The 13,249-nt window shown below is 37.8% G+C and overlaps 2 protein-coding genes across 2 annotated transcripts; both read right to left on the reverse strand.

Moving 5' to 3' along the window:
* Positions 1–1,012: 1,012 nt before the first annotated feature.
* cdkn2d (cyclin-dependent kinase inhibitor 2D (p19, inhibits CDK4)) lies at positions 1,013–3,787 on the reverse strand. Its single transcript, XM_028451447.1, has 3 exons — positions 3,541–3,787; positions 3,077–3,239; positions 1,013–1,961 (listed from the first exon to the last, which is right to left on the reverse strand). Exons 2-3 carry the CDS (start codon positions 3,215–3,217, stop codon positions 1,608–1,610), a joined length of 495 nt encoding a protein of 164 aa, XP_028307248.1. The 5' UTR covers positions 3,218–3,239; positions 3,541–3,787; the 3' UTR covers positions 1,013–1,607.
* Positions 3,788–4,121: 334 nt separating this feature from the next.
* On the reverse strand, positions 4,122–11,157 carry ap1m2 (adaptor related protein complex 1 subunit mu 2). Its single transcript, XM_028446195.1, has 12 exons — positions 10,928–11,157; positions 8,898–9,054; positions 8,274–8,341; positions 8,006–8,136; positions 7,747–7,894; positions 6,723–6,849; positions 6,491–6,633; positions 6,174–6,245; positions 5,794–5,952; positions 5,574–5,699; positions 5,434–5,509; positions 4,122–4,267 (listed from the first exon to the last, which is right to left on the reverse strand). Exons 1-12 carry the CDS (start codon positions 10,967–10,969, stop codon positions 4,242–4,244), a joined length of 1,275 nt encoding a protein of 424 aa, XP_028301996.1. The 5' UTR covers positions 10,970–11,157; the 3' UTR covers positions 4,122–4,241.
* Positions 11,158–13,249: the final 2,092 nt, after the last annotated feature.

Consider the following 13,249-nt stretch of genomic DNA (forward strand, 5'->3'; position numbering starts at 1 on the left):
GTTGGAAAGTAGCTGAACTGAATATCCAGTCGTTGGCCTGCAGTGTTAACATGAACAAAACTACCATTGTGCTGTGATCGCCCAATGCACAAGCATATGCAGACAGTGCCATCCTCACCTGCAGGTGCAGACAAAAGAGCAGCCTCAGTGTCTCCATCGTTTGGACCTTTGGAGAAGAATTTGTCAGGCTGTGTTGACCAAAGTAAACTTGATGGGGAATCACCTTTAGGCTTGGTAACAGTTGATTTGAGAAAAATCTGAAATAGAAAAAGTCATGAGTCTGAATTTGCAAGAGAATGTTCATTCATGTTTCAGAAGCTGTCTAAATCAAACCCTTTCATTAATTTACTAATACTGCTTTATCGAAGTGTGTCTTATTGTGGGTTGGTGACAATCCCAGGCTCGTATACCCTGAAGATGATCCCAGGACAATAACAGTCATCAACCTACTTAGCTTGTTTGGGACTCCAGCAAAACAAGGATGACCAGTGTGACCATGAAGTTTGCAAAATGTTAGATAAATAAGACAAGAGACACATGAGCTGTTAGATACACAATCTGCCTCCATCAGTAAAGGAAATACAAACCACGCTATGCATCTGTTTAACCCATAGACCAGTGGTTCCCAACCTTTTTCATGTTGTGACCCCATTTTTATTTCACTACTATCTGGTGACCCCAGATCTTTTGCATGGTCTCATATTAGTTTTTGATCGTGTTTGCTATACTGTGTTACAAATACAGAGTTGCCAGGATTAGTGCATAAAGTGACAATATCCACCTGCTCAGATATTTTTAAACAGCATGTTATTTGAACTACATTTAGATTTCATTTTTTGTAGTTTCACAATGTCCGTTGATCATTTTAAAACAAAAACTAATTTACTCAGTAACAGATGGGTGTAGAAATGTAACAAAATGACTTTACTTCTTTTAAAATGTACTTAAGTACAAGTAAAATGACTGGTTTAGAAACCACAAGTGTTCAAGTTCAAACATTTTATTTGGTGCTTTCTTCAAACAGTAAAGTGAATTATCTCACTTTTGGTTTAAAATTACTTATATAAATAACATAATAACAAATCAAAATAAATGTTATTTACAAAGTCAGGAATGTTCAGTCCTACTCCAACAATAAATAAGAGTACATTGAGATTCTAAGTTCATCTAATAATCTTCTTTTTAAAAGAACAACAACAACTATGCAAAGCCATCAGGGTGCACCAGGTCAAGTTTTGCTAATAAAATACATCAAATGAAAACTGTTACAATTCATAAACAACAATAATGCTATACTCACAAAACATTGAGGGAAACTTTCTTCAAATGTGCACTCCCAATTTATAGGGAAAACAGATATATATGTAATATTTAAGGTGCTTCAATTGCACTGTGCAAAAGGTGTCTACAGTATATAGCCACCCATCCACTGAAAATAAGCTGCCAAGACAATATGTCCCGTATCACACATTAATGCTGAGTCACCATCAAAACAATAAAATCCTTTACACAGCAATAAATTCAAGTCACCAGGTTTGAAGCAAAAATAAAAAAATAAAAAAAAAACGAGTGCGGTTATGGCTGCTAGAAGATTCCCAAACATCTAACTAACTATGAAGGTGAGCACAAATCAAGTCGATCATATCGGGCACACGAGAAGCTCGGGCCATGTCGATCACCGTCTGCCCGCTGGTGTTGGTGTGCGCCAGGTCTGATCGCGGCGCCAAGAACTTCACCACATCACGGTGGCCTTCCCGGATGGCGATGTGGATGGGCAGGGAGCCGTTCTGGTCCGACGCATTTACAGAAGCGCCGTACTCCACCAGAACCTGCAGCGTGTCCAGGAAGCCGGTTTGAGCTGCGTCATGAACTGGAGCCACTCCATGTTTGTCCTGGACATTGGGGTCTGCTCCTTTTTCCAACAACAAGGTGGCGATCTGGGAATTCCCCATCATCATCACCTGAAGATAATATTAGAGGAGAGCTGTTAGCACAAAACAATAAATAAAAACGTGCATATATGTGTCGAGAAAAAAAGGGGGAAAATCCAGGAAACTCAAATACAGTATAAGTTAAAAGCTAAAAATAACATATTGTACAATGACAGCAAAATGGCAAAAAAAATAAAACCAACGCACGAATAGACATTATACGTCATTCATCAAATATCAATTGTATTTATCCATTGTTCAAACAGCTGCCACAACACTTTGCTCCACAGACTTATAAACAGGCATAACGTGTGTGGCCATGTTGTTTTGGGTGTCAAACACTAGGAAAAGTGAAAATGACCATAATGAAAAGAAAATAAACTGTAGGCAAATACATAAGACCACAAAAAAAAAAACAACCATTGTGTAAAAAGAAGCAAAATTGTTACATTATTCAACACGTTGGCATGATTTATAGAAAATGAGCTGAACATCTAAAAACAAAACACACACACAAAAACTATAGCCTGGATGGGATCTGTGAGGTTCATAGTTAATGTGTGTCCAAGTCTGGAGTGACTGGAACTCTAATAAGGTACATGAAGTCACTGCAGGAAGTAGAAACACTGACATCTGGGCCAAGATAAATAACGTCTAAACAGTATTTTAATTTGTAAAAAAAATAAAAATGTGTTCTTTTTTTCCACTAAGTGTGATTAAATGACCTCTACATCATATATGAATCCTGTTTCAATAAATTATTTAAATTTAAAAAACACAACAATGACAGTATTTCATTGCGCAATAGTACTGTTGCTTTATGGTAAATGTGTCCAAAAATAGGAACTATGAACGTTTTCCAATTATTTTGAAATTATTGATGTTTCCTATAGGATCCCTGCTATGTGCTTCTGTAGTACGCGAACCCCTGGTTGGGAATCACTAATCTGGTGAACAAACGGGGCTCTTTAAAGTCACCGGTGCCTGGGGCTTGTTCTCCTTTGTACCCTCCTTTGTGTACCTTTGAATGGGAAAGACAGACTCTTTACACACTGCTGCTAAACTGTGTCTACCTGGTCTATTCAAACATTGATCAAAGCTGATCAATCACTGATCAATGCGCTAATACTGGAGCTGATCATCACCTGTAGGGCAGTCCTGCCAAACTCATTGAGGGTATCGGGGTGTACTCTGCACTCCTCCAGGATCCTCTGCACCTCCCCGGTGTCTCCTTTAGCCGCCGCCGCCGCCAGCGCTTTGCCGGCCTCCATCTGACTGAGGACCATGGTCGTCGGTGTGTCTGTGTGTCTGTGGGTGGGGGAGAGACCGAGACGCACCCACCCGTCACGGAGAATATCAACAACAAACACGACAAAAGACTCAGTGATAGACGAGGTTTATTATTAGTATTAGGCTCTGCTTCAGCTAGCTGTCGCCATTAAATATGACGGAGGGTCGCTTTAAACACGCCTTTAACATCCAACGTGAGCTTTAAACAACAAACCGACGTAAGCGTTTGTTGAACAGGCGTAAGGACGGGAGGCGTCTACAAACAGCTAGCAACCATGATAACCGCTAACAGAGAAAAGAAGAAGTAAAGCTGTTTTACCTTCGTGTTGTTCGTCAGGATCCTAACGGTCTGCTAGTCTTTCCTCCTCGGTTTAAATATGTAGCGCTGTGTTCAAACACTATTCAAACGCTTACAGTTTATAAACATTAGTAGAGACATTTGCGCGCTGAGATCAAAACAGCGGTGTCAGTTCTGCCGACTACAATTTACAAACATTGGCCCCGGCCGTGCACCGACCAATCACAGCGAGCCAGGAGGGCGGGTTTCTTCCTTATATGGTAATAGAGGCGGGTTGCAACTCTGTTACTACGCCATCACTGTGGTAACGGTCGCTACTGACCAATCAGCGCACGGAGCGCAGAAAGCGGGCGATTTGTATGTGTTGAAGCCTTCAAAGACAGATCAATGTGCTTTCTAACCTTTGGCCGTGGCCCTGCAGAGGCCAGTGTGGGATAAAAAGGCGGGTGAAGTGACTCCAATTACACAACAAAGTGATTGCAGGATTTATTTTATTGTTAGACTATAGACTCATTACAAAAAAAAAAAAAACAAATATCACAGTAAAACACTTGTTTTTAAAGTAATATTTCAATTATAGTTTTAAATAACATTTAGATTTACATATTTCAAACAGAATCATTAAAATCACAAACTGGAGACATTTCAAAGACAATCCTTCAGGTCAGGTAAAATGATTTAAGCTCCTTTGGACATCCTGGTCAACTGTAGTTTCTCATGCTTTACACGTTGGTCCTCAGCTGATAATCTAAGTGAAGAAATTGACAACAAAATGCACAAACATTTAAAAATGTATATATTTTGGTCTTAAAGCTGCTTCCCGCCACAATTTTTCATTAGATAAAAATCATAGTGTATGCCTAATAGATCAATGAATCTAACAATTTACTCCTAAAAAAGTAGAAAAAGTTGAAATTGGGGCTCAATTTTTTATTTTCATCTCCACTGTAAACAGTCCATTTGTTGACATTTTCATGCATTGCATTGTGGGATGTGGAGTCCAGTAATCGGATGCATAGAAATGTTTTTGCTTCATTCTGATATGACAAGAAATACCAGGAACAAACAAGAACAAAAATGGTCTCACAATAAACACTGTCCTTTAATGGAGTTCCAAATCCCAAAATGCAATGCAGTACACCAGTGTGTACGCAATGGCATTACAAGGGGTGCTTGAGAGGAGTGTAACGTTCACAAATTAAAACATTAAAAACATGGGGTTTTCTGTTTTTTTTTTTGTATTTAAAAATGATAATCATAATAATGATGATGAAAATAATCTTGATTAGAACATGAACTGAAAAGACAAGGGTCAGTCTTGGTCCCACATCGGGTGTGAAATGACTAGAAATGATAAAAACTATAGAAATATATAAATTCAGGAGGCACTAAATACTGTTTTCATTCTACTTTGTTACAAAGGGATTCTTTAAAATGTGTTTTATCACTTTTTCATTCTATCATTATGTTCTATAGTTGTTTTTAAATTGTTTTCTAAGCAAAAATGTTGTCGTCGGACAAAGGGGGTACTTGGATTCAGAAATAAGACAAAGGGGGTACTTGAGCCAAAAAAGTTTGAAAACCCCTGCAGTAAACAATGCAATGGAGATAAAAACAAATTGTTAAGTGGCAAATTCAACTTTTTTTCCTTTCTTTTGGGAGTAAATGATGTTAGATTACTGTGATGGACTGGCGCCCTGTCCATGGTGTAACCCTGCCCAGCGCCCTATGAGAGCCGGAGATTTGCACCGGCAGACCCCCGCGACCCTGATAAACGGGTATGAAGATGGATGGATGATGTTAGATTATTGATCTGAGGCATACATTGTGATTTAATCCAATAAAAAAATATCTGTGATAGCAACTTTACATCACAAGTTATATGATTGTAATAGGAATAAGGCATCATTGTACCTCCACTCTGTGTAATGTAGCGGACCCAAGGTAAGGCCTGATAACCACTTTTTTCAATGATCTTCATATAACGCACCTGGAGAAAAATAGGAATAGGTTGAATATAGTATATTTGAGCTATTTTACACACTACAGCCTACCTGTATTCCTGAGACGGTGAAGTAGGGGATTTCAAATTTAACAGTAATGGGAGGTTTGCCTTCAAGCTCATCATTCTCCACACTAGGTAAACCAAAGTGAGCTCTCATGAGAAACTCTTTACCTCCCTGTGGGAATTCATGTGCAAAAGAAAATTAATTAGCCAGATAAAATATTGTAAACATGCACATTACATATACATTTCTGAGACTGTATTCTTACAGGGAACGACTTGATGGTCCATACAACCAGGTTCTTCTCAGGAACATACTTGGCATGGCCTGTGCTGGTTTTGAACTTGGGTGAGTCTGCGTCGCTGGGAACTGGGACTCGGACCTCCACATTATTTGCTACAGACTGCTTTTTGAATTGTCCCTTTGCCTAAATACAGCACATTACAGTGAGGTTTATAGTGAAGCTCAGCAAACGAAACAAGACTTTGAAGCAGTACCAATGGGAAAATACACATATTAGCTATAGGTTTACATTTTTCATGCAGTGTATTCACATATTTAAAACTAATACATGGCCAAAATAAATGATTTATTTATCTTTAATAAAGTGAATGAACAGTAAATGTGGCTTAAAATGAGCTTACTTACCTTGACCATAATTTCCACTCTACTGTGAGAGAACTTCTCAATCACTGATTCAATCCATATCAGAGGTTTCACCTGAAAGAAAGATGGAACACTATTTATTGAATTTACAAATACAATTACCTTTTTAATTTTTTTTTTCTTACAGATTTATGCTTTAGGCTCATTCAGGCCCTGAATCTACTGTTTAATTTTTTACACCGTAATTTGACAAAATGGTTTGACTTTTACCATCAGTAACTTATGATAGAAAGGTAATATTTCATATTTGCATGCCAACTTTTTGAAAAACATTTCTCAGTGTGAATACATGGCATTACGTGTGTATTGATGCGGTAGGACATCAGTTCAGACTCCCCGTCTGGAGGAATGAAGGAGATGGTTCGGTCACTGTCAAAACGTGACAGACGCACACACTGATGGAACTTCACATCCTCCATCATCACCGTTTTTCCCTTGTCTCCTAAACGTACAACCAAATTTCCTTTAACTAGATGCTCTGTGACACACAAATTAAAATGTAGATCAGTTGCATTAGAAGCATGACATTACGTCCGGTAAGGGCAAAAAGCACTCGATCGTTGAGGCCCAGTCGTAGTTCAGGCATCCCTGATAGCATAGTCTTCAGTTTGATGCTGCCCACAATGTCACTGCTCATTACGCTACCATTAGCGTTCACCTGGAAAAATGACAAAGTGCAAAAAAAACAAGAACAATGAGGTGAGCTCTTGATGCAAAGCTGATTCACATCTAATAATATATTTGCTTTACAACCAGAGTTGCATCCAGTTTGACGTTTTAAAGGCCCATGTTATGCTAAATGAACTTTTCTGTACTTTAAACATCATAAAAGTGCTATATGGGCTTCATACACATGCCCAAAGTGTTTTTTTCATTGATTCCCTCAATCGTTAGTTAGAGGGTGATTTGGTCCTTTCTTATTGCAGGGCGAGCCCAAACACCTCGCTCCAATTTGATGACGAATTTGACGTGCACTGAGCTGGAGAAGCCGCGCCTCCAGGAAGTTCTCTGCTGTGATTGACATGTAAACAGACACGCCCTCAAAGGTGAGCATGTCAGCGTTCTTCGTGCAGTGCTATGTATGTATTTTCTAGTCTATGTATGTACCGGCGAACGCCCCGCCCCCACACTCTGTCTCGTGTTTATAAAGCAGCATGAGCTTGACTACGGAGTGGGTGGGAGGAGGCGGGGCCGTCGTCTGGCCCTACGTCACTGTGCAGAGAGGAGGAAGTTAGTGTCCCGTCTGTAGACACGCCCACTCATGAATATGCATAACTAGGCCGCAAATCAGCCTGTTTGTGTAAAGTTGCTCAGAAAGTGACTTTTCAGAGGCTAAAACTCTGGGAAACAGGCGAGTTTGGGAAAATAAACTTCAAATACTATGTTTTTAGAGTTAGCATGACATGGGACCTTTAAAGCTTCTCAAACTAAATCATTGAACTTTGAAATCATTTGTGACTGCAGAAGCTGCAATGTGGGAGGCATACTTTCTAAACGTGTGTACGTAGCAATATCTGACCACTGAAAAACTAAGACCTAAGAGTCGTGATCTTACCAGTACATTGATTGACTCAATGACATCAATGAAGACCTCGTTCTTTTTATATTTGATTCCTTCTGATCTCCAGGAGACGGCATTGGTGACGGTGGTCGGCACTTTAGATTTCGCCACCTCGAGTTTGGTTCCCTCCTGAGTGATGTATCTGCAAGAAATTAACAAAAAATGTGATGACATACAGTGATGCAGAACAGAAAGTAGACCAAACGTCCACAATGTATATGGCAATTTTATGCTATTGCGTTAGAAGTCTCACTCCTGTAGGATTTTGCTGTCAGTTGTTTGAGGGAATCCAAAGTCCATCAGTTCGTCCAGCAGCTCGTAGACGACCACAAAGTTATCCTGTATGCTCTCCTCCTCCAGCTCCTTGAAGTACTCAGTAAAAACCTACACAGTGATAACAGACAATATCTCAGCACTGTATTAGCGCTTAATCTGGTTTCTCTGATGTCGGTAAGTTACATATTTGTGTATATTTATAGGTTAGTGCAACACTGCATGTGATAGAGATGTGCATCACCCACCTCAACAAGTTTGTAGAGAAAAGAGTAGACAAGTGAAGCATTTGAGTTCTTGTTTGTTGTGGCTACAACTGTATAGATTTTAATCAAGGGTCCACAATGTGAGTTCTTGGCTTTTTTTTTTTTTCTTATGAGTGGATTTATGAGGTTATTTCTACTGATTCACAATCACATGCACTCAATGTCCTCAATTAGTCCTCTCTACCATCCAAAAGAAATGAAACAGCTGTTACCAACAGAGCAAAAATCCATTAAGCTAAAAGGTAAGGACCCAAGCTCAGTCCCACGAAACGCCACCAGAAGAATAAATTAATATCAGAAATCAAATTGTACCAGTGACAGAATATTTCATTATGCTCAAAGAAATGTTATATTGAGAACAAGCAGAACGTAGATTTTCTTTCACAACACAACACTGGAATTATATCAGGAAAATCCAGGACATTAAGTCCAAGTAATTGTCAAAGAAGGATTGAAAGAAGAGGGAGAAAAGACAGAACATGTTTACTCAATGTTTTATAAAAAAAAAAAAAAAAGAAAAGAAAAAGGATAATGAGCAAATAAGACTAACTACAAGTGACACATTTTCTCACATATTTTGTGAAATTGTATTAACCACAAGGATACGGTAGAGGTTGCTGTGTTTGATCCACATGAAGTGAACACTGCCGTGGGACATGACAGGACAAATAAGTCCTTCCTCTTCATGCTGCATGAGTAACGACATGAAGTGATCGATTTCTGCCATGTCCACATCGCCTTTGTAGTTCCGACATATCAGCACCTAGGAAAAAGACACACAGGGAATGGTGGTGAAATAAATAAGCAAAGGACACAATATGGCAGGATCAGTTTCAGGGAAAAGTATTAATTTAAGTATGACATTCAGTGTCAGCATGGCCTATGAAATGTTACCGTCTCTTCAGTTCTTGTCATGTGCTGTACCCGTTTTTAAATTAAGGCCTATGAGGGTGTGTGGTTTCAGGTCTTATAGCATCACTCATTAAAAACAAGCCACGACCCGATAGCTCTTTTTCTGGGACATAGGAACAGACTTGTTTATCCAAAATGACGTCAAGAAGTCAGTACAAACTTTATAGTCACTCATGCAGTCAGTCAGCATGTAGGCTACCATTGATTATCAAATTTGTAGAATAAAAATGTAACTGCTTTGGAGAGCTATATGCCACCCTATTCTCTCACCATAATCAAAGTATTTACAATACTTTTATCTAAATAAATGTACGTTGTATGCTCTGGGCTGGGGGGCACCTACCCTACTTACACTGAAACAACAAATAAAGCTGTGATTGCTGTTTTTATTAATTAGACATCGCCCAATGTCTTAAAGCGATCCTCCATATTCGTTTTATTCACTTTTAAAAATGGGACTACTTTGTCATCCACAAAACAGCAGAGTTAAAGGTTTAAGGTTTTTGCGACGCACAGATTTTGTTTATCAATTTTCAGAAAACAAAAGAGGTTTACGTTGACTTTTTTTTAAACTGGTTTTTAGAGTAACCCAAAGCAGCACAAGTGCCATTTTTAAAAGTTAATAAAACAAATATGGTGCAAAAATAATGTGTTTTGTTAGGTATTGATCTTCTAAAAGGGAACTTTTCAAAGGTTTTAGGCCACATTTGTAAAAACAGTGAAGGATCCCTTTAGTTGCTATTGCTAATGAGTGAGTAATATGCATAATAACTTGACGTATACCAATTTTTCCCCACATGATGAAGTCTTTACTTCTCTCGCTCTCATTTCCCACTGTTAGTGAGGAGTTGCTGTTAACACTGAATGTATTTGATATTTAAGTTGAGTCCCAAAGTGCAGAAACGTTCTTAAACTAGGGCTGGGTAATATATTGAGATTCAAGATATATTAAATTTTCTATTTTGGCAACATAGAAAATGACAATATCGCCTATATACTGTATATATATATATATATATATATATATATATATATAGCTTAATTTGTTTTAAACCACTAGTTTTTGGAGTTGGTGCTTTCACAACTTCTCAGAACAGCATTAAAAAGCAGTTTCACTAACACATGTTGTCCTTTACAGGACAAAAAGCCAAAAGTGGCACATTTTGTGCAACTGTTTGTTGATAAATGTTCCTATGTGGCATTTTGCATCAGCAATTTTAACCCTGAATTGTCTTTCTGGTCAGGCTTCATTTGAATTAAAATGATCAAGATTTATATTGTATATCGCCACTTAGAGAAAAAACAACGATATATGACTTACGGTGCATATCGCCCAGCCCTAGGTTGAACCATATCAAATGAAGTGCAGTAGTGCGAGTCACACGCCCTTTTATCATGTACAGAACATCTGAAACATTCTGTTGATGCTTCCACTCCCGTCTAAGAGGCACGTGAGCGTGTGTGCGTGTATATAATAGTGTGTCAGGTGTAGCTCTGGACTTTTACTTCCACTGTTGCCATTTATCCGGAAGTAGAACAAGAAAAGGCCGATGAATGCCAATGCCTCATTAATTTTTAACAAGGTTTGTAATGTTTAACAGCTTAAAAATAGAAGTGGAAACCACACAAAGACCGAGTGAATCTTAGGTTTTCGGTCTTATCGCGGTTTTCAACTTGTGTTGAAACCGATAAATGCTGTTGAGCGTGTTTTATTCTGCTCTTACCTTCCCCTTCAGGTCCAACACAAACACAGCCGAGGCAGACATGGTGTTGGTGTCGTCACAGACGTCCTTTCTAAGCGTCTCTTTATTTCTATCTTTCCACGAACACACCAGTTAGTCCCTGAAAACCAGAGGAACTCAGTGGGCTTAAAGTGACCACAGCGTCCACGGTCCCCCTTTTTTCCTGAAGGTGCTCTGACGTCACCACGCACAGGTGAAACATTAATCCCTCACCTGAGCAAAGAACAGAACAAAGCTGTGATGCCTACTTTGTCCAGTAGAAGGCGCCAAAGACACACTGAATAGACCTGGTTGACCTCTTGACCTCAGATCATTTTCCTCAAGGCAAGAACATTATTACCTGTTTTCACGTCACTGTGATGGAGTTGCTTGTATGTGTACTTGTACTTATTTCTGTATATTTCTAAATCAGTAAATTTACTTCTACTTAAAAAAAAGTATTTAGTTACATTTCTACACCCAACCATTACTGAGTAAATAATAATTTTTTTGTGATTATTATTTTTTTTTTACCATTTCATGGTCTCTTCATAAACTGAAGGTGCATTGAGCAGAAACCATGTACTATTTTTAATCGCTATATTTTGTTGGGAAAGTGTCACATAAATGTAAATTTCAAAACTCAACTCCATGATTGAAGTTGTTCCAGATAGAGGTTGATTATTATTTTAAGTCTTTTAAGTGATCATGCAGAGGTGTTCAACAAATAAGCTGTCATAAATATTAGTTATAATTCTAATTTTACATGGAATATCACTATGAGATCTGCCACAGAAGGGCTTTTCCTTTTCTCCCTTCATTTCTGTAACTATTACTGTCAATGATCATGTAATTGTAGACCTTATTGCTGCTGTTGCAGTTCAAATTGTAAAATGGAATGACCTATCTTTTTTTAATATATATGTTTGTACCCTGCAAACTTTAAACTAAATTTAAGTAAATATAACAAAATATATATTTAAAGTGAGTGCGATATATTGTTTTCTTTGTAAAATATTAATGTTTAAACTTAAAATGGCCACACAGCCAGTGTCTTTAATGGATGTGTTCATGTAATATGCTTATGCACTGATGTTTATGTGTTTTCTACAGTTGTACTTGTCCTTTGTGTGGTAAGAATAAACCACCTTATCAGTTATCATTAGCATTGTGTTAACAGGGTGCATGTGTTAGGAATATAGCTTTCAATTTCACCAGTAGTTTTTCATTTCTTTAATTCAGTGTAACAAGAAGTTTGTTTGTTACCTCGTGTTATGTGTTTTTTTTTTAAGAAAATGTACAGAACTTTATTTTTATTAATAGATTTGTATTTTATTTATTTTTGTATGCAATTTATGTTTAGCACAAGAATATTCTTGCACTCTTTTTTTTAAATTTTTTTTTTTTTTGTTGATCGTTTGCTGTCACTTATAAGGGGCCTAAAGTGGGATTCCATGAGCAGTGTGTGCCAAAATAAAAGCTCCTGGTCCCAGCCACAATCTGAACTCCTGTCTCTGGTGCTTGGTCTTCCTGCATCGCACCCACCCCAAACTAACATCAAACACAACGCAGAGTCTCAGGGTGTTTAGGCAGGGCTGCCATCACCGACTGGGTTACAGAGAAGATTGATTTTTGTGCAGAAATGGCAAAAAAAAAAAAAAAAAAACTAAAAAGCACTGTTCACTCGAAATACAAATATTTGCTCATTTCATAAATTGTAGAAATTCAAGCTGAACTTGTTTACTCAAGTAAAACTGTTTTTTTTTTTTTTCACTCAAAGGTAACATTCATTTTAATTTCCCACAAATGTATTTTTAATACAGATGGCCCTCTCAAACATTTTGTCCAGTTTTTTTTTTTTTTTTTTTTTTTAAATCTAGTGTTACTTGTCTTGTAAAATATATACATATATATACAAGCAAATGTAGGGGGAAAGAAACACACTCTTCAAGTTTAAGCAAACCCTTCTGCATGCAGATAAATACACACCCTAGCATCAGTTTGGCCTCTTGGGGAAGTAAGTTTCCTACAAAGCAGAGTATATGGAGGTCAACAATATGCAGTGTGAACTGAACTTTAAATGTACTTCCCTAACATGTGGAATAGGTTGTGGAAAATGCTTTTCAGAAAGAAAATTGCATCAAAAACTTCAATTAAAATAATAATTTGTGGCCCAATTTGAATTTGGTTCCTCTTATTCACATTTACAAATAATTCTCTATTTATTTATCTATGATATTTAGGCTTGTAGACATGGTCAAGATGACCTTTTGAAACACAGAATATAAAGAAGCAGTTATGTTTATTTAACTGTGGGTTGTTGTT

This window comes from Gouania willdenowi, chromosome 1, assembly GCF_900634775.1.
Source record: "Gouania willdenowi chromosome 1, fGouWil2.1, whole genome shotgun sequence".
Taxonomy (NCBI): Eukaryota; Metazoa; Chordata; class Actinopteri; order Blenniiformes; family Gobiesocidae; genus Gouania; species Gouania willdenowi.